This window comes from Oncorhynchus tshawytscha, linkage group LG16, assembly GCF_018296145.1.
Source record: "Oncorhynchus tshawytscha isolate Ot180627B linkage group LG16, Otsh_v2.0, whole genome shotgun sequence".
Classification (NCBI taxonomy): domain Eukaryota; kingdom Metazoa; phylum Chordata; class Actinopteri; order Salmoniformes; family Salmonidae; genus Oncorhynchus; species Oncorhynchus tshawytscha.
In genome coordinates, this window is record NC_056444.1 from 26651989 (window position 1) to 26673488 (window position 21500).

At 45.7% G+C, this 21500-nt stretch overlaps 2 protein-coding genes across 3 annotated transcripts in view; one reads left to right on the plus strand and one right to left on the minus strand.

The window, feature by feature from the left end:
• The first annotated feature begins 5152 nt into the window (after nucleotides 1–5152).
• LOC112235923 (zinc finger protein 883) lies at nucleotides 5153–11088 on the plus strand. 2 transcript variants are annotated; one of them, XM_024404468.2, is made up of 2 exons: nucleotides 5153–5308; nucleotides 7249–11088. In XM_024404468.2, exon 2 carries the CDS (start codon nucleotides 7390–7392, stop codon nucleotides 9037–9039), a length of 1650 nt encoding a protein of 549 aa, XP_024260236.1. In that variant the 5' UTR covers nucleotides 5153–5308; nucleotides 7249–7389; the 3' UTR covers nucleotides 9040–11088. The 2 variants fall into 2 exon arrangements, with proteins under 2 accessions (XP_024260236.1, XP_024260237.1); XM_024404469.2 differs by lacking the exon at nucleotides 5153–5308 and adding an exon at nucleotides 5644–5745.
• Nucleotides 10509–21500, minus strand: part of LOC112235922 (storkhead-box protein 1) — a 59659-nt gene continuing 48667 nt past the window's right edge. Inside the window, exons 2-4 of the mRNA XM_042299033.1 lie at nucleotides 16679–16831; nucleotides 13565–16424; nucleotides 10509–12639 (exon numbers count right to left, since the gene is read on the minus strand). Coding sequence (XP_042154967.1) covers nucleotides 12486–12639; nucleotides 13565–16424; nucleotides 16679–16831 — 3167 coding nt within the window. The 3' untranslated portion in view covers nucleotides 10509–12485. The remainder of the gene's footprint in view (nucleotides 12640–13564; nucleotides 16425–16678; nucleotides 16832–21500) is intronic.

The following is a 21500-nucleotide window of genomic DNA, read 5'->3' on the forward strand; positions in this document are numbered from 1 at the left end:
GGGATGCATTTTCTTGTCTTTGATGGTAGGCCACTCTGGTAGGCCTACATTACAATCAAATAGCCACAGTAGCCTACATGGCCACTGTTAAACCTGTAGCCTACAGCGGTTACAGCATCGGTGTTCACAGTAAACACGTGCTGGAAGTCGCACAGAATTTTAACTATGTTCAAGTTTGCGCTCAGCAGACCTGAAATTTGCTCAGTGCCCCCCAAAATTTGAGGGAACTGCTGACAGGTGACAGGTGTGGCATGGGGACAACAAAAGTTCCACAACACAATGCCAAGATGGCGTAGCAGTCAGACGTCTTTGTCTTGTCTCTTCCCATGTATATATATTTTTATATATTATTCTTCGCATTCTTTTTAATATTTTTCGCAAAACTTAACTTCAAAATACTGTCCTGCAACCCGCCTCACCCAATGTGGTGTGGATCTGTTTTTTTCCAAAAGTATTTCTATACCTCCGAACTGGAATACCTCAACTGAAACTAGCTAGCTTACTAGCTACCAGCTATCAGTCAGCTAACAACTGCTAGCGGTCATCAGCTAACCTTTAGCTTGGAAAGCTCTCGCCAGTTCGTACAACGTGTTTCAACCAGAGCATACCGGACCTATTTTTCTCTCCATATCCCCGGATTCATACCGCAAACTCTGAACCTTTTCATCTGGATCATCGCAGCTAGCTAACCCTGGTTGACTACTCCTGGCTAACGTTTCCGTCCCGGAGCTAGCACCAACTAGCCTGGAGCTAGCCCATGCTAGACCCATCTCCTGGCTAGGGCTCCTTGGCTACTCCTGAAGCCCACTCCTTGGCTACAATATCCGGACCCCTTCTACTGCCAGTACGGGGCACGGAAACCCGCCGATCCTTCACGACTGGAATACCGACATAATCTGCCCGAGGATCCCTACAGGACCCTCAGGTGAGTCGTCCTTTGAAGGCCCATTCTGCTAACTGCGGGCTGCTAGCTATCTAGAGCATATTGGACTGTTAACTGATCCATCAGCCAGTTTCTTGGACCACTATACCCATTTTACCAATTGGACTTGGAACCTTCTGCTACTTGGAACCCTACTAATTCCATGACTGGTCTATCAACGTCACCGCACGAGGAGGCAAAAACAGACTTTCCCCCACCGCGACGTCCCTCTAAAGCCCTTATGCTAGCTTGCTAGCCCCGGTCTGCTAACTGCTAGCTTGCTAGCCCCGGCCTGCTAACTGTCTGAATCGCCGTGTCCCCCAAATCCACAAACACGGGCGCCCTCATAGATATCATCCTAACTAACTCGCCCTCCAAATACACCTCTGCTGTTTTCAACCAAGATCTCAGTGATCACTGCCTCATTGCCTGCATCCGTAACAGGTCTATGGTCAAACGACCACCCCTCATCACTGTCAAACGCTCCCTAAAACACTTCGGCGAACAGGCCTTTCTAATCAACCTGGCCGGGGTATCCTGAAATGACATTGACCTCATCTCGTCAGTAGAGGATGCCTGGTTATTCTGTAAAAGTGCCTTCCTCACCATCTTAAATAAGCATGCTCCATTCAAAAAAATTAGAACGAGGAATAGATATAGCCCTTGGTTCACTCCAGACCTGTCTGCCCTTGACCAGCACAAAATCATCCTGTGGCGTTCTGCATTAGCATCGAATAGCCCCTGTGATAATCAACTTTACAGGGAAGTTAGGGACCAATATACACAGGCAGTTAGGAAAGCTAAGGCTAGCTTTTTCAAACGGAAATCTGCATCCTGTGGTACAAACTCAAAAAAGTTCTGTGACACTGTAAAGTCCATGGAGAATAAGAGCACCTCCTCCCAGCTGCCAACTGCATTGAGGATAGGAAACACTGTCACTACTGATAAATCCACAATAATTGAGAATTTCAATAATCATTTTTCTACAGCTGGCCATGCTTTCCACCTGGCTACCCCTACCCCGGTCAACAGCCCTGCGCTCCCCACAGCAACTCGCCCAAACCTCCCCCACTTCTCCTTCACCCAAATCCAGATAGCTGATGTTCTGAAGGAGCTGCAAAATCTGGACCCTTACAAATCAGCCGGGCTAGACAATCTGGACCCTCTCTTTCTAAAATGATCTGCCAAAATTGTTGCAATCCCTATTACTAGCCTGTTCAACCTCTCTTTCGTATCATCTGAGATTCCCATGGATTGGAATGCTGCTGTGGTCATCCCCCTCTTCAAAGGGGGAGACACTCTAGACCCAAACTGCTACAGACCTATATCTATTCTACCCTGCCTTTCTAAGGTCTTTGAAAGCCAAGTTAAGAAACAGATTACCGACCATTTCGAATCTCACCGTACCTTCTCTGCTATGCAATCTGGTTTCAGAGCTGGTCATGGGTGCACCTCAGCCACGCTCAAGGTCCTAAACGATATCATAACCGCCATCGATAAGAAACATTACTGTGCAGCCGTATTCATCAACCTGGCCAATGCTTTCGACTCTGTCAATCACAACATTCTTATCAGCAGACTCAATATCCATGGTTTCTCAAATGACTGCAAAGCCTAGTTCACCAACTACTTCTCAGATAGAGTTCAGTATGTCAAATCGGAGAGCCTGTTATCCGGACCTCTTGAAGTCTCTATCGGGGTGCCACAAGGTTCAATTCTCGGGCCAACTCTCTTCTCTGTATACATTAATGATGCTGCTCTCGCTGCTGGTGATTCTTTGATCCACCTCTATGCAGACGACACCATTCTGTATACCTCTGGCCCTTCATTGGACACTGTGTTAACTAACCTCCAGATGAGCTTCAATGCCATACAACTCACCTTCTGTGGCCTCCAACTTTTCTTAAATGCAAGTAAAAGTAAATGCATGCTCTTCAACCGATCGCTGCCCGCACCTGCCCGCCAGTCCAACATCACTACTCTGGACGGTTCTGACTTAGATTATGTGGACAACTACAAATACCTAGGTGTCTGGTTAGACTGTAAACTCTCCTTCCAGACTCACACTAAGCATCTCCAATCCAAAATTAAATCTAGAATTGTCTTCCTATTTCGCAACAAAGCCTCCTTCACTCATGCTGCCAAACATACCCTCATAAAACTGACCATCCTACCAATCCTTGACCTTGGCGATGTCATTTACAAAATAGCCTCCACCACTCTACTAAACAAATTGGATGCAGTCTATCACAGTGCCATCCGTTTTGTCACCAAAGCCTCATATACTACCCACCACTGCGACCTGTATGCTCTCGTTGGCTGGCCCTCGCTTCATACTCGTCGCCAAACCCACTGGCTCCAGGTCATCTACAGGTCTATGCTAGGTAAAGCCCCACCTTATCTCAGCTCACTGGTCAACATAGCAGCACCCACCCGTAGCACGCGCTCCAGCAGGTATATCTCACTGGTCACCCCCAAAGCCAATTCTTCCTTTGGCCGCCTCTCCTTCCAGTTCTCTGCTGCCAATGACTGGAACGAACTGCAAAAATCTCTGAAGCTGGAGACTCTTACCTCTCTCATTAGCTTTAAGAACCAGCTGTCAGAGCAGCTCACAGATCACTGCACCTGTACAAAGGTCATCTGTAAATAGTCCATCCAATCTACCTCATCCCCATACTGTATTTATTTATTTATTTATATTGCTCCTTTGCACCCCAGTATCTCAACTTGCACGTTCATCCTCTGCACATCCTACCATTCCAGTGTTTAATTGCTATATTGTAATTACTTTGCCACCATGGCCTATTTATTGCCTTACTACCTCTCTTATTTGCACATGCTGTACATAGATTTTCCTACTGTATTATTGATTGTATGTTTGTTTATCCCATGTGTAACTCTGTGTTGTTGTACGTGTCGAAATGCTTTGCTTTATCTTGGCCAGGTTGCTGTTGCAAATGAGAACTTGTTCTCAACTAGCCTACCTGGTTAAATAAAGGTGAAATAAAAAAATATATATGTCTCAAGTTTTGAGGGAGCTATTGGCTATTGCTGACTACAGGAATGTCCACAAGTGCTGTTGCCAGGGAATTGAATGTTCATTTCTCTACCATAAGCCACTTCCAACGTTGTTTTACAGAATTTGGCAGTATGTCCAACCGACCTTACAACTGCAGACCACGTGTATGTGGGCGAGTGATTTGCTGATGTCAACGTTGTGAATAGAGTGCCCCATGATGGCAGTGGGGTTATGGTATGGGCAGACTTAAGCTACAGACAACGAATACAATTGTATTTTATTGATGGCAATTTGAATGCACAGAGATACCTTGACGAGATACTGAGGCCCATGTTCATGCCATTCATCTGCAACCATCACCTCATGTTTCAGCATGGTAATGCACAGCCCCATGTCGCAAGGATATGTACAGAATTTCTGGAATGTCCCAGTTCTTCCATGGCCTGCATATTCACCAGACATGTCACCCATTGAGAATGTTTGGGATGCTCTGGATCGACGTGTACGACAGCGTGTTCGAGTTCCCGCCAATATCCAGCAACTTCGCACAGCCATTGAAGAGGAGAGAGACAACATTCCACAGGCCACAATCAACAGCCTGATCAACTATATGTGAAGAAGATGAGTCACATTGCATGAGGCAAATGGTGGGCACAATAGATATAGACTGGTTTTCTGATCCAGGCCCCTACCTTTTTTTAAGGTATCTCTGACCAACAGAGATACCAACATCTGCATATATCTGTATTCCCAGTCATGTGAAATCCATAGATTAGGGCAAAATTAATGTATTTCAATTGACTGATTTCCTTATATGAACTGTAACTCAGTAAACCCTTTCAAATGTTTGCATGTTGCATTTATATTTTTGTTCAGTATATTTGCACATCACTACAACACTGTACATAGCCATAATATGACATGTGAAATTTCTATATTCTTTTGAAACTTTTGTGAGTGTAATGTTCACTGTTTACTGATTGTTTATTTAACTTTTGTTTATTATGTATTTCACTTGCTTTGGCAATGTAAACATTCAGAGAGAGACTTTCACTTGCTTTGACAGAGAGAGAGAGAGATAATAGGGGGGATAGAAGAGAGGAGGGTAGTGAAGGCGACTTTGAACAGTCGGCCTAAACCTCGGTGGCCTGAATCGATGTATTACTCCGGGGCTATAGAGGGCAGTCTTGATTGCATGTGCCAGTGACAAGCTACAATGCGTTGTTGGCGCCAGAAGATCAGTGGCGCAAGCTCTACAGAAAGCGAGAGAGGAAGACATTGCAGACAGTCGCAAGCAAGCATCCAGGAGAAATCGGTTGTGCAGAGCCCTTAAACTTTTTGTTTCATCATACCCCGAAGACAAAGAGGTGGGTACCTTGCGGACCTATACTAATTAATATCATAAACAGCTGTCTATTTTGACTGTTTAGGTTGCCAATAAACAGGCTATAGGATCAGTTGATAATTGTGTACACGTTTATTTTTTATTCAGATATCTAGTTAAGTTATATATTCCTAAATTCTGCACAAATTGAAAATATTCCACTATCAAATGTTATTTTACTTCTGTGACTCATTTTCACCCAGTGACGGTCCCAAGAAAATGGACCTCGGGCCCCGTATGTGCTTGCTGGCTAGGAATATAGCCAGCTAGTTAGCTTGATATCTAGGCTAGGTAGCCTGCTAGCGCAGTACGCTAGCGCAGTAGCTCGCGAGGCTAGGCCATATTGAGTGGAATGCTGTCGCATGTCGAGGATATTTGGGTAGCTTGGTGCTAGAACGTTCTCAATCTTGCAATACATTGGTAAATTGAATTAACTGAGATTATAAAGCATTCGTCTTGTGTGTATTTTATGATTTCGAAGGCATTTGAGCCGTGCTTTGTTATCCATTTGTTATATAAGATGGGGTCGCCTTTCCCGGGCTTTTTAGCGAGGCGAATACTCCTCGCCCGGATAATGTTAGCCATCTTTGTTTCAGGCCGATTTATCGGATTATGGCGAAAAAGTACCCCATCTGCACCTCGGTGTTATATATTTGGGTTGTACACAAATGTATTTTCTGACTTTTTTTGTGGCTCTTCCTACCGTTACTTAAAAATAGATTTTGTAATACTTTTGGAAACCCCCTCGTAGTTCTGAAATGCGCTTTGAAGGGCGGAAGCTAGCGTAGCGGCAGCCATCTTATGTTTCCTGGCTAGCTGGAAAGTGGTGGTGTGGCATAGACAAGATGGCCTGTTAAAACTGCGCACAAGTTGTGTCAGAGTTTCCGCATTCGTTATTGTATTCGTAACCGTGGAAAAATGACTTTGGTGAATGTAAGGTTTGTTGCACATATGAGGGGGAAACGCTTGATTTGTTGATCAGCCATGCGGCTAACTAACTAGCCAGCTAGTTATCAGCTACAAAGCTAGTTAGCGCGCTAACTCGACAAACATTAGCCGCTAACAATGCTGTATCGTCAAGTTATTTTCACCTCCCCTAGCCAGCTAACTAGCGGGCTAATGTTGGCTATGTAGCCAAGGTGGTTAATGTTATGTTGGCCAAGGTGGTTAATGTAATGTTGGTCTACCTGGTTAAAGAGTGTGTTTAGACTATTTTCATGCCATTTCAAATGTTTAGTCAACTTAAGGCTTCTGTGAAGCCCTCGTCCATCTTTTATATCGGTTAGTCAGTAATTGCATGTTACCCATTCTGCATCTGTCTAGATAGCCAGGTAGCCTCAGCTCTTGCGCATAACTTTGGTGCTAAATAACATTTAGCCCGCTAGATAGCAATTTATAGCCAGCTAACGAAGTATTAATATGTATTTCAACTGTTTCAAATAATTTCTAAATTCGTGCAATGTTTGCCCTTTGTTAGATTACGGGAAACAGCATTTGTCTCTGCAAAATTAATACAAGTATTTTGTACTGTGTATTGTTGACACTGGTACTCCTGTCACTTGGCTAGTTAGCCTTAAATTATTGCTAGCTGGGGGTCTTGGCTGGCTAGTTATCTGGCTAATAACAAGTGTGTCAGTGCAGAAGCTATGGCTCCGTATAAAGTTTCAGATGTTTTCTTGATTTGTAATGCACAAACTGAACAGCGTTCTGCCTACTTTTTTCACCCCTTTTTCTGCCAGGATAAATACCTATAATCTATTACTGTTACACCACACTAGCAGCTCTGTGCTTTAGTATCAGCATTGAAACTGTTCTACAGTAGTACTGTTCACTTCATTGGCATTGAAACACTTAGTTGAGATGTAAATGATAGCTCAATGTCACATCACTTAATCTGTATCTTATATTGCTTTCACCTGACAGGTCTCTGACTGACTGAGAATCTAAGCACTACTACCAACCCTGTTGTGCTAGCCATACTAAGTGGATCTCTTCCTACCCCAAGTCCCTCTAAGCTTCCCGTCCGGCTCTAAAACGGAGGTCGTCGGGCTGGAGTGTGTTCTCATGGCTGATTCAGAGACTGAGTGTGACACACCCGGCCTTGACACGCTGGGGTCGGAGTGTGTCATTGCCCACAGCCAGGTTGACCTGCATTATGCGGCCGAGACGGAGATCATGACGGAGGAGAAACGTGGCCTGGAGCTGGAGATCCACGGGGCAGACCTGGCCAAGATCCAAGGTCTCACTGCCGTGGCCTGTGTGGACGCCATCGTCACAGAGACTGACCACGACTACGTGACCAAGCCGGACCACCACGGGGAGATCCAGTGCTTCACCATGGGGGGCGAGGGCAAAGGGGAGGCGCTGCTGGGAGAGGTGCTGCTAAAAACAGAGACTGAACATGTGGTTAAGGTGGAGTCGGACCACGTGGGCGGCGAGCTGACGGTGGAGTCCGAGAATGGTGTGGTTATCCACGAGGCCCACGGCCTGCAGTGCAACGAGTGCGGAGAGATCTTCGGCAGCATGGCCGACCTGCACCAGCACTTTGAGATCCACAAGGCCACCAACCCTTACATCTGCGTGCACTGTGGCGATAGCTTCGCTGTGGAGTCGAGCCTCAAGCAGCACATGAAGATCCACATGAAAGAGAAAGCGTATGCCACCACAGGTGTGGAGATGGTGGGAAAGGGGGTGATCGATGCTTTCAACCTAAAGTCTCACCAGATGATCCACAGCCCGGAGAAGCCCCACCGTTGCTCGGAATGCGGCAAGAGCTTCGCGGCGGCCATCACCCTGCGGGAGCACATGAAGATGCACTCGGAGGATAAGCCGTACAAGTGTACCCAGTGCAGGAAGAGCTTCATCCGCCGGCGCCACCTCAAGAAGCACCAGGAGCTTCACGCCAGGGAGAAGCCCTTCACCTGTTCCCAGTGTGGAAAGGGCTTTACCACGGCCTCTAGCCTGAAGCAGCACCAGAAAACCCACGCAGGGGACAAGCCTCACCGCTGCACACAGTGTGGGAAGTGCTTTGCCGCAGCCGCAACCCTGCGGGAGCACCAGCGCATCCACTCTGGGGAGAAGCCCTACAAGTGCAACCAGTGCAGGAAGAGCTTTGTCCGCAAGCGCCACCTTAAGAAGCACCAACTGGTCCACTCGGGTGGGAAACCCTACTCCTGCGCCCAGTGCGACAAGAGCTTCAACCACTCTTCCTCGCTCTCCCGGCACCACAAGGTCCACCTGGAAGCACGCATCTACTCCTCTCCTCCCCAGGGCAAGGCCTTCTCCTACGGGTCCACTATGAAGCAACAGTCGAGGATGCACCAGGGGGGAGGCGCGGGAGACAAACCGTACACCTGCAACCACTGCGACAAGAGCTTCAATCATTCCTCCTCCCTGTCCCGCCACCAAAGAGTCCACTCGGAGGGGAAGAGCTACACCTGCGGCCACTGTGGGAAGAGGTTCAACCACTCCTCTTCTCTGTCCAGGCACCAGCGTGTTCACCAGGAGCAGAAGCAGCAGCAGCAGCAGCAACAACAGGTAGTGGTGCAGCAACAGTACAGCGCCGTTCCCTCGACAAAGGGATTCCCCCACACCACCATCCTCAAACAGCGTATCCTGGCCAGCGAGAAGCCATACAGGTGCTCCCAGTGTGGAAAAGGCTTCAACCATTCATCTTCTCTCTCCAGGCATCATAGAATCCACATCGACCAGTGAGATCCCTACACACACCTACTCTCTCTCACTCACACACAGCCCTGACCGACACCCACCCCTGTGATGTTTCTGTTCTATCAATCGGTCCCGAGCTCCAGACGACAAGGACTACAGCCAATAAAACCCGGCCAGCTCTCCCAGTAACAGTGTAGTGGTCAGGGGCAGAGTTTAATTTGTCTCTGTGTGGAGCAGTCGATACAGATGGACGATGACACAACCAAAATATCCTTTTCAAAAGGAGAGAAATAAAAGTTCTAGCCAGAACTTGTAATAACCCTTTACAGATGAGCTGTTGAAGTTGGGTTGCTTGACAAGTTCCTAGGACTTTCAGATCAGTTAGTTTTGAATAAATTGTGTGATAGACATTTTGAATGAGCCTGTTTCTCCTTTGTGATTGTGATTCTTCGCTCCAGAACCCCCTCTTTTTGATTGCTTTTAAAGAAAAGAAAAATGATTTGATAATCTAGATGATAAATGTTACCTGACTAACGGAGAGAAACACTTGTAGTTATTTCACTCGTGCATAATTCTCCCCCTACTATATGAAGTGCTTTTCCGATCTAACCCTCGTTGAGGTCAATCTCCCACTCTTGGCTACTGATGCAACTTGCGATCAAGTCATACTGTCTTGATGGCATAAATTAGCAATTTTTCAAATGTGCATTTTTTTAACCCATCTTACCACCTGTAAACTCATGGGGGGAGACAGATCCTATGTAAATAATTGTTGATTTATCCTTTTTATATATCTGTATAGGTGACTACTGTGCAGTTTTGTTCCAGAAATTAGATGTGTTTTTTTTTATAGTAACATCCACATACACTCGCCTCCCTTCTCCAGATTCCTTTTCATTAATTGTTTTTGTTACAGAGCTACCAGAAAATGTTGCTGCTGCTCTTGTATGTACATACTGTCATATCTGGGTTGCCATCTAGGGTTTCCATCCAGTGAGATGCAGCTCCATGTGGATGGGTCTGTACCCAGTGATGTGGTCTGTACCCAGTGATGTGGTCTGTACTGTACAGCTAAAGTGTGGAGAGCAATACTGCCTCAAGCCTCTGTATTTTTGGGATGCAATTAACATTCATGAAAAGGAGAAATGGACAAAATCACCGTAAAAAAAATAAACTATCTGGTAGCATTATCTGAATTTGACTTGCGTCTGTTTTTAATTGATTCCCGATCCAGTTCTTTCAGCACCAAATGTAACATCATTATTAGATAGACGATGGACTCTGATGTTCAAGAGGTATTTCTTTACTCATTCAATTAGCAGTGTATAGAATTATAGTTGATATCACTGAATGGTTTTGGGAGTAGAAGTGCCCGAATTGGACAGTGTAATAATAGGTTGTGTTTACTACCTATCTAGACGATTATAGGTTGCTTTTAGTGACACCACTCTTGACTTTGAACTTCCAGGTTTTCCAAATTCCATGGGATTATGCTTTTTATTTACTGTTCTGTGTATAAATAAAAAAACGTTTTTTTTTTTTTTAAATACCGTTTGGGTCATTTTGACAGGGAAGAATAGCTATTATACTGTTTAAAAAAAAAATTGAAAAATAAAAAATATGGGAAGGAATTTTTATTTTGAGCAACCTTCATTCTTTTTACCCCTTTTTGAATAACAGTTGTGCTTCAAACGGTAGCATAGGCTTATTCCTTGTGTTAGATAGATAGGTGCCTTACTGCATGCTGTAGAAATGTATGCCGAGCTGTCATAAAACAAACAAAAAAACGTATGGTTTGGCAACTCCTTTATTCTTAACTTACACCCAGCATTTTAAGTTGATGTCATTACTTTATTATTTTTGGGCTTCTATGTACATTGTGTTTGCACACTGTTACATCTTCATTGTCATTTAATTTTCTCTCCTGTCTTTGTTTGGCATTCAATGTAGATTTTCTTCAAGGTTGAATTAAGGAAGTGAGAATGTTTTTGATCCCTATATGGCTTTGATAACTGTAGAGGTCCCACCCAGCGCCACCTCTCCCCACACTGACTGCTACATATATGGATAAATAAAAGTTGACTCAACATTGCATCAATGGTTTCTTTTGTCTGATTTGTTATTTTGAAGTCTGGTAATGACACCCACATGCTTCTTGTTAACTCAGTTTCCCTAAAAATACAACCGTGGGCAGGGCCAATGTAGAAGTTTAATATTCATTAATCCATGTTACTTAACTTCTTTCCACCTAACTTGGAAATTCTCAAATTTATGTTGGTGATGATGCTTTTGCCTCCCCCACAGACTACTGTAACCATTGGCTCATTTGAGTTTTCAAACATGCTTCCATTTCTTTTGTTACTGTGTCCAATTGGGGGCAGCCTTGTCTAAGGTTTGCTTACCTCATTCCCAACAAAAATTATAGCCGTCCCTTCTAGTTGTAAAAGTCCCACTGTTTAGTAATGACCTTATTTTTAATAAAAATAAATACGAGTTAAACGCGTCATCTCGCTATCACCCAACACTCAACCACCTCAATTCCTAACCTGAGCTCTCCCAGAGCCATGTTGATGTGGCTGGGATTTCTCCATGTACACCTTGTCCCTGGAGCCTCCACCTACACCCAGGACTTAGCTTATCACCTCTGTCTGCCAGGTTCTGTCTGGTTTGTATCGGCTGTTACTGAGCAACTTCAATGAACTTGTTTACTTACAAGAGGAAATCCTATGAAAGGCAAAGTCATTGCAGGGTAAAGGGTAGGTAGGCACTACTATTCAATACAAAGGAGCCTGGTAGATGGAGCTGAAAAGCTAAGCCCTGGGTGCTGGTGGTGGAAGAGTGACAGGTTCCATGGAGAAGCGAAAGGTACTACTTATTTTCTTAACAACTTTCAGTGAGGTGGTGGCTTGTGTGGTACATATTTATTTGTGTTACACATGGCTACAAGGAAAGGTATGAAAATTCAATTTCAGGCCTAGTGGAAGGACCATGCAAACTCACAATACTACCTCCTACATCCACACCACCTATTGATTGATCATGCATTCATTGCAGCAGATTCACTAGCCAAATATGTCTCAGGATATTCCTGTTAAATGTTATATACAGAAAGGGGAAGAATAAAATATACAAGGACATCCACTGGGGTAGGTCTGGGTTGAGCATCCATAAGTTGCTCTTATACACTATCCCGGGAGGAGTGGATAGCTAACCAGCATAGACAATGAGGAAAAGCTAGGTGTTCACAGTAAGTTTATTACAGCAGTGAAACAAACATGCTGGAAGTCCATGAAGATCGGCTGTGAACCCCATATCTGATTGCACATTCTTACTTCCCACGCTTTCTGATGGCGGAACAGACGGAGCTGCATCAGGGGACTCATGGGAATCTCACACAGAGCTGCGTCAGGAAGCTCATGGGCCCTCACACGGAGCTGCGTCAGGGAGCTCATTGTCCCTCCTTCTGAGATGCATCTGGGGGCCTATGGTTTCTATACGTTCATGACTGGTGTGAGCTGTAGCAAAGAGCTCTGTGATCTCATGGCGGAGCTCTTGGAGTGCAGTTTCTCCAGGTTCTGTAGGAAACCTCTCCTCTTTAGACCCTCCAGAATCACTGTGTTGTTGGTTGCCAGAGTCACATGGGTGCTGTAGGGAGAAACATAGAAGAACCGGGTATAAATTATAAAATGCACACAAAAAGCTCCTGTGGGGAGATGAACCATATCAGTAGGACAGAAATACAATATGGAATACACTGATAGACACACACTTAGATTCAGGGGAAGGGGATACCTAGTCAGGTACTAACTATACTGTGAAATTCAGGGTGAAAAAAAAACTACTCTTCACCACAAAAGGGAAAATGCCAAGTTCTTATAAAGTTCATGCAAAACTTTTCCCCTCTTCAATGTTAAATGTGAGGGTTTTATCCATCCATTATTCACAGTAATCATCCCCCTCTGTATAAATACTGCCTGGTCTAATTGGCTACGGGGTGTTTGTTCAGCTTTATATCCATTTACATGAAAAGGGAAGAAAGGGAAGGCACACCGCCGACCAGGGCCATGTGTCATCTAACTACCTCCAGCCTCAGCTTATTTTCACTGCAGCTCCACATTCTTCCACCCTCCCTGGGCCAGCGCTATAGGCAGCTGGCTCTGTAGGCCCTGTTGCCTCTACCTCAGCCAGAGAGAGGCTAGGTTTACAGCTGGAGAAAGGGGTCTAGGTCACAGGTGAGAAGACAAATAAACAGGGGATTTAAGGGCCAAATGCCTCTATGCGTTTCTGGCAGACTGGGACCTTAGGACAGGAGAGGAGAGTATGGGAAGAGGTCCTGCTGCCTGGAACAGTCACATTCCTGGGGCATATACATTAAGGGAGAAGAGAAGATATAAGAGTATTTTGTCTTTCGTAAAAAATACTAATGCTGGTGAATAGCATGGTCATTTAACAATACCTAGCTAGTGCAAATTGTCACAATCACTTCACAAAATATAATGAGACCTTTTGTTAAAAGTGTTATAACTGCAATCCATTAATGTTCGATGATGATTAATAGAAAGAAACTCACCAGGGCGAGTCTATCCCGCTGTCTCCCGTGTTGCTCTGACTCTCCCCTGCCTCCCCCATCATCTTTCCCCCTCCGGCTCCACTGGACATGCCCAGACTGATACTTGAGCTCTGAAGGCCTCCTCTCTCCCTCAGGGTATCACAGCCCCCCTTTTCGTCCCCGTCTTCCTCTACTCTGCAACCCCAGTGAGCCGACTCCCCGTCCCCCTCGTCTGCTGACTTATGGAGGGTCTCAGCGTCAGACTCCACCTCGCTGGTCTGGCAGTAGTCAAATATGCTGCTGTCTGCCACCCCAGCATGCTCCAAACCATCCAGGGAGAGGCTGGCGTCCTGCCGTCGCTCCCCAAGGATCGGGGCTCCTCGCCTGGGGCTGGGATCACTGTGGGTCCCTGGTGACGTCTGGCTGAGGTGGCTAAGGGTAGAGCGGCTCACTCTGACGCACCTCTCCTTCCCCTGTCCGTGGGGGCTGTGAGGGGACAGAGAGGGGTATTGGTGGATGGTAGAAGAGTGCTCCTCCGCATAAGTGCTATCCCAGTCTCCTTGGAGAGATTGGGGGTCAGGGAAGTGGGGTTGGGGCTCATGGTAAGAGGAGTGACATTGGTCGTGGAAGTGAGTAGGGTCTTGGTGGTCGAAGTGAGTGTCTTGGTATCTGGTCTGAGGATCATGGTAGAGGGACTGAGAGTCATGATAGTGAGACATTCGTGTTTGATAGATCTCTCTGTTGTCAATGACTCCCTCCTCACTCTGATAAAGAGAACTACAGGCATCCTCATCTTCTTCCTCTGCTCTCTGGTAATGCCTGTGGTCATCTTCTATAAACTCATCACTCTCTATCATAAAGCCATTACTCTCCACCATTAACCCATCAATGTCCCCATGCTCATGACCTGGACTCCTGTGCTCTCTACTGCCACCACTGCTGTGTACTAGACCATGCTGGTTGGGGGTGGTACTGAAAGCCTGTTGGTGAGAGGAGAGCAGGTCAGGCCTGTGGGTTAGGTCTCCCTGTGTGTCTGTGTGTTTGAAGGAGTGCCTGCGATGCACAGCAGGCTTTGGCCAGGGCACGGCCGGGTCGCACGGATGGGCAGGGACTGGGTCATAGAGGTGGGTACTAGGGAGGTTGGGATCAGAGTCTAGGGTTTGGCTTGTTATTGCTGGGTGTCTATGGTCCGTTGTACTGCCATATTCTGCTTGCTGTGTCGTTCTATGCTTTCCCTCCTTCTCCTTCTCCTTCCCTCCCTCCCTGCTGTCCCTCCCTCTGTTCTTTCTCTCCCTCTGATATCTAACCTTGTCGTCTATCCTTAGGGTGCTGCTCTGGGGGTATGCCGAGCTATAGTCTGACGGTAATTCTCTGGGGGGTTTGGTATCAGAGGGGTGCAGGAGGAGGGGGTCAGTGGTGAACCCCCTCTCGTGGAGACGGTCACATGACCTGTCCTCGGTTGTACGAGACTTTCCAGCATGCTCTGTGTCATCAGCGGTCACTTTGGCTTTGTGCGGGTCCCAGGATTTGGAGCGGTGTCCCACTCGTTCTCTCCTGCCTCCTCCTGATGTCTTCCTCTCTTTCCCCTCCTTCGCTTCCTTTCCCTCTCTCCTCCTCTGTTCTTTGTGGGTCATGCTAGGGGCCACAGTCTGGGTTGGGGTTGTATCTTTCCCAGGTGGTTGACCCTCAAAGGGGTTGTCAATGCGTTTCTTATAGAGGCTTTTCCCCTCCACCGCTCCTGGCTCCTCTCTATGGTCCGGTTCATGGACAGGGACCTCAGGTCTGAGGCGAGAGGGGACCAGCTCCTCCCTATCTGGGTCCACATCCACACACACTGGGGCCTTAGTCTTCAACCTGTCTTTCTGTTTCTCCCCGGAGGAATGCGTTCTCTTGCTGCGAGAGGCCTTGGAAGTAGATCTCCTGCCCCCAGCCCCTGCTCCGAGTACGGGCCGGGAGGAGTGTTGTTGTCTGGGCTTGGAGCTGGTCAGGATCTCAGTGGACATGCCCTTGTCCACCACCTTGTCTCCTCTGTCTACCCTGTCCCCCTTGTCCAAACCTTTATCCCTTTCCACCCCTCTTTCCCCTCGTCTTTCTGTTTCCGTCCCTTTCTCCCCTCCTCTCTCCCCCAGTTTCTTCATTAGTACAGTGTGGCGTGTCAGGTTGTCCACAGTGAGCTCAGGGTTGATGCGTCTGATGATAGCGTGCTCCAGGTCTCTGGGCAGATTGTTCAGATCCTCCTCGTCTCTCACCGGCCACTCCTCCGGAGGGAACTGACCCGAGAACGAGGCATATTCTTTCTTCACTTTCTCCTTCTTCCCTCCGTTCCTCCTGAAGAGGCTGAGGCCAAACCTCCTCCCCGGTTTGCCCTTGCTGCTGGCGGCGGTAGCCGTAGTGGTCTTGCTGACCTCGCTAGCCTGGTAGTCTGCGGCCGTCGAGGTCGACTGGTGCTGGACTTGAGGCTTGTGGTCCCGGGACCACTTTAGACTCTTCCCTGTGCACTCGCTAATAGAAACAGAAACCGAGTGCTGGTCTGGGAGGGATGGAGGAACCGTGGTGGCTGTAGTGGCCGTAGTAGCAGGATTGGTCACGTTCTGGGCAGGGGCAAAGCAGCTGCAGGACTTGCAGTGGGCCACCAGAGGGGGCTGTGAGTGGCTCTCCAGGGTGTCATTACTGAGCAGGTAGGTGATGGGGGGAGGGGATGGCAGCTCATTGTCTCCAGACCCTGAGGTCCACCAGCTCTTCTCTCTCACCAGGCTGTTGGTGATAAAGTAGGTCTGAGGAGTGACAATGAAATAGCCCTCTCCTGTGTGGTAGATCTTCCTCTCTTTGATCAATGAGCCCAGAGCGTTGTACAGGATGTCCTGAGTAGGGATGGTCATACCTGGCAGGAAGAGAGAGAGAAGATCAGCCTCATTAGTTAATACAGTTTATCTCCTATAAATCTCATAGAAGTTACTGCATATCGGCAGATGGGTTCGACTAGTTTACAGTCAGACTTAAAACTGCACGTTAAGCATTAGTACACTAGATATAATTCTCCCCTTTTTGACACCTACAATTACTCTATTGCAGGAGCACCTGTGGTTGAATGTATGTAAGGATATGAAGCTCTCCCTATACATCTGTATAAGTTACCTGGGTGAGCCTTGGTCATGTGACTGATGAGGGCTTCCTGGTTGACGGTGATATTGGAGGAGTTCATGTCAGAGATGACACAGCAGAGGACCTCGGCTAGAGGGAGGAACTGAGACTGGGCCACTGGAGACATCTGCACTGGGGACAGGTCACCTGGAACACGCACGCAAACGCGCACGCAAACGCACACACGCACGCACACACACACACACATATACATTGTTAGACTGGTGTAAAACACACACCTTAATTAGGCAGATCACCAGCAACACACACCTTGGATAGACTATTGTAACAAACACTTGGTTACACCAACATCTGTTTGCAACTTTTACTTTGTGGTCTATATCCTTTTTCCAGTAAAAATATTAATGTCATGACCAAGATTAATTAGTTGATAATGCGGGTGTTCCAGTGAATATTGTAGACCTGACTTCCATTTGAATTCCATTAATACTGGGATGGACTACAGCATTCCATTAATACTGGGATGGACTACAGCATTCCATTAATACTGGGATGGACTACAGCATTCCATTAATACTGGGATGGACTACAGCATTCCATTAATACTGGGATGGACTACAGCATTCCATTAATACTGGGATGGACTACAGTATTCCATTAATACTGGGATGGACTACAGTATTCCATTAATACTGGGATGGACTAGAGAATTCCATTAATACTGGGATGGACTACAGCATTCCATTAATACTGGGATGGACTACAGTATTCCATTAATACTGGGATGGACTAGAGAATTCCATTAATACTGGGATGGACTAGAGAATTCTATTAATACTGGGATGGACTACAGTATTCCATTAATAGTTTACAATTGGCTCATTCATCCCCCTCCTCTCCCCTGTAACTTTTCCCCAGGTCGTTGCTGTAAATGAGAATGTGTTCTCAGTCAACTTACCTGGTAAAATAACGGATAAGTAAAAATATATTTAAAAAAATAAAATACTGGGATGGACTACAGCATTCCATTAATTTATTTTATTTTATTTATTTAGCCTTTATTTAACCAGGTAGGCAAGTTGAGAACAAGTTCTCATTTACAATTGCGACCTGGCCAAGATAAAGCAAAGCAGTTCGACACATACAATGACACAGAGTGACACATGGAGTAAAACAAACATACAGTCAATAATACAGTAGAAAAATAAGTCTATATACAATGTGAGCAAATGAGGTGAGATAAGGGAGGTAAAGGCAAAAAAAGGCCATGGTGTCAAAGTAAATACAATATAGCAAGTAAAACACTGGAATGGTAGATTTGCAGTGAAAGAATGTGCAAGGTAGAGATAGAAATAATGGGGTGCAAAGGAGCAAAATAAATAAATACAGTAGGGGGAGAGGTAGTTGTTTGGGCTAAATTATAGATGGGCTATGTACAGGTGAAGTAATCTGTGAGCTGCTCTGACAGCTGGTGCTAAAGCTAGTGAGGGAGATAAGTGTTTCCAGTTTCAGAGATTTTTGTAGTTCTTTTCAGTCATTGGCAGCAGAGAACTGGAAGGAGAGGCGGCCAAAGGAAGAATTGGTTTTGGGGGTGACCAGAGAGATATACCTGCTGGAGTGCGTGCTACAGGTGGGTGCTGCTATGGTGACCAGCGAGCTAAGATAAGGGGGGACTTTACCTAGCAGGGTCTTGTAGATGACCTGGAGCCAGTGGGTTTGGCGACGACTATGAAGCGAGGGCCAGCCAACGAGAGCGTACAGGTCGCAGTGGTGGGTAGTATATGGGGCTTTGGTGACAAAACGGATTGCACTGTGATAGACTGCATTCAATTGGCAGCATGAGTGAAGGATGCTTTGTTGCGAAATAGGAAGCCAATTCTAGATTTAACTTTGGATTGGAGATGTTTGATGTGAGTCTGGAAGGAGAGTTTACAGTCTAACCAGACACCTAGGTATTTGTAGTTGTCCACATATTCTAAGTCAGAACCGTCCAGAGTAGTGATGTTGGAGAGGCGGGCAGGTGCAGGCAGCGATCGGTTGAAGAGCATGCATTTAGTTTTACTTGTATTTAAGAGCAATTGGAGGCCACAGAAGGAGAGTTGTATGGCATTGAAGCTCGTCTAGAGGTTAGTTAACACAGTGTCCAAAGAAGGGCCAGAAGAATACAGAATGGTGTCGTCTGGGATGGACTACAGTATTCCATTAATACTGGGATGGACTACAGTATTCCATTAATACTGGGATGGACTACAGCATTCCATTAATACTGGGATGGACTACAGTATTCCATTAATACTGGGATGGGCTACAGCATTCCATTAATACTGGGATGGACTACAGCATTCCATTAATACTGGGATGGACTACAGTATTCCATTAATACTGGGATGGGCTACAGCATTCCATTAATACTGGGATGGACTACAGTATTCCATTAATACTGGGATGGACTACAGTATTCCATTAATACTGGGATGGACTACAGAATTCCATTAATACTGGGATGGACTACAGCATTCCATTAATACTGGGATGGACTACAGCATTCCATTAATACTGGGATGGACTACAGTATTCCATTAATACTGGGATGGACTACAGTATTCCATTAATACTGGGATGGACTACAGCATTCCATTAATACTGGGATGGACTACAGTATTCCATTAATACTGGGATGGACTACAGTATTCCATTAATACTGGGATGGACTACAGTATTCCATTAATACTGGGATGGACTACAGCATTCCATTAATACTGGGATGGACTACAGTATTCCATTAATACTGGGATGGGCTACAGCATTCCATTAATACTGGGATGGACTACAGTATTCCATTAATAGTGGGATGGACTACAGTATTCCATTAATATTGGGATGGACTACAGCATTCCATTAATACTGGGATGGACTACAGTATTCCATTAATACTGGGATGGGCTACAGCATTCCATTAATACTGGGATGGACTACAGTATTCCATTAATAGTGGGATGGACTACAGTATTCCATTAGTACTGGGATGGACTACAGTATTCCATTAATATTGGGATGGACTACAGCATTCCATTAATACTGGGATGAACTACAGCATTCCATTAATACTGGGATGGACTACAGTATTCCATTAATACTGGGATGGACTACAGCATGCCATTAATGGGGCGGCAGTGTAGCCTAGTGGTTAGAGCATTGGACTAGTAACCGAAAGGTTGCAAGTTCAAATCCCCGAGCTGACAAGGTACAAAATCTGTTGTTCTGCCCTTGAACAGGCAGTCATTGAAAATAAGAATTTGTTCTTAACTGACTTGCCTAGTAAAATAAAGGTTAATACTGGGATGGACTACAGGATTCCATTAATACTGGGATGGACTACAGGATTCCATTAATACTGGGATGGACTACAGCATTCCATTAATACTGGGATGGACTACAGCATTCCATTAATACTGGGATGGACTACAGGATTCCATTAATACTGGGATGGACTACAGGATTCCATTAATACTGGGATGGACTACAGCATTCCATTAGTACTGGGATGGGCTACAGTATTCCATTAATACTGGGATGGACTACAGGATTCCATTAATACTGGGATGGACTACAGGATTCCATTAATACTGGGATGGACTACAGCATTCCATTAGTACTGGGATGGGCTACAGTATTCCATTAATACTGGGATGGACTACAGCATTCCATTAATACTGGGATGGACTACAGGATTCCATTAATACTGGGATGGACTACAGCATTCCATTAGTACTGGGATGGGCTACAGCATTCCATTAATACTGGGATGGACTACAGGATTCCATTAATACTGGGATGGACTACAGTATTCCATTAATACTGGGATGGACTACAGTATTCCATTAATACTGGGATGGACTACAGCATTCCATTAATACTGGGATGGGCTACAGTATTCCATTAATACTGGGATGGACTACAGCATTCCATTAGTACTGGGATGGACTACAGCATTCCATTAGTACTGGGATGGGCTACAGTATTCCATTAATACTGGGATGGACTACAGTATTCCATTAATACTGGGATCGACTACAGCATTCCATTAATACTGGGATGGGCTACAGTATTCCATTAATACTGGGATGGACTACAGCATTCCATTAGTACTGGGATGGGCTACAGTATTCCATTAATACTGGGATGGACTACAGCATTCCATTAATACTGGGAGTGACCACGGAATGTCATTAGTCCCACAGAAGCGACCACAGGTTCTGCCTGTCAGGCTATCACATATCACCTCTACTGTGTCTTCAGCTAAGAGAGAGGCTAGAGAGAGGGGGGGTAACCATACCCTATGGTAACCATACCCTAACAACCACCTGGTCCTCCTTTAACAGGGCTTATAATCAATGGACTTTGAGGTGATTTAGGTACACCTTGATTCAAGTCCACAGTTAATAGTTATTTTTCTGTTGCTCTTGAATGGTTTTATGTACCCACTACACTGCCTGGTGGAAACTACCACAGTTCTTAATATTTAACTCTAGGTTACATTATAATAGGTTAAGTACACACAATCTTGGATGGCCACTTTAGTGCTCTCCCACCCTAAGCTGTTAAATGATTAGCCTAACCACAAGCCTAGTAGGCCTAGTCTACTCTCCTTACTATCCAACCCCAGACACAAAACCAGTCACTACCAGACATAACCGTGACCTCAATAAGACCATGCTGTTTCAACAAATGATTGGTGTTAAACCATATGGTGTGTTTGTGTGAGTCTCCCACCTCTCCAAAAAACAGTGTCTGGCAAACACATCTCTCCCTGCAGAGTAAACATTCACCTCCCTCACACACTGAAACCACTCAT

Excerpts from the sequence above, each read along its gene's own strand:
- LOC112235923 (XM_024404468.2), top strand. The coding sequence starts at position 7,390 with ATGGCTGATTCAGAGACTGAGTGTGACACACCCGGCCTTGACACGCTG.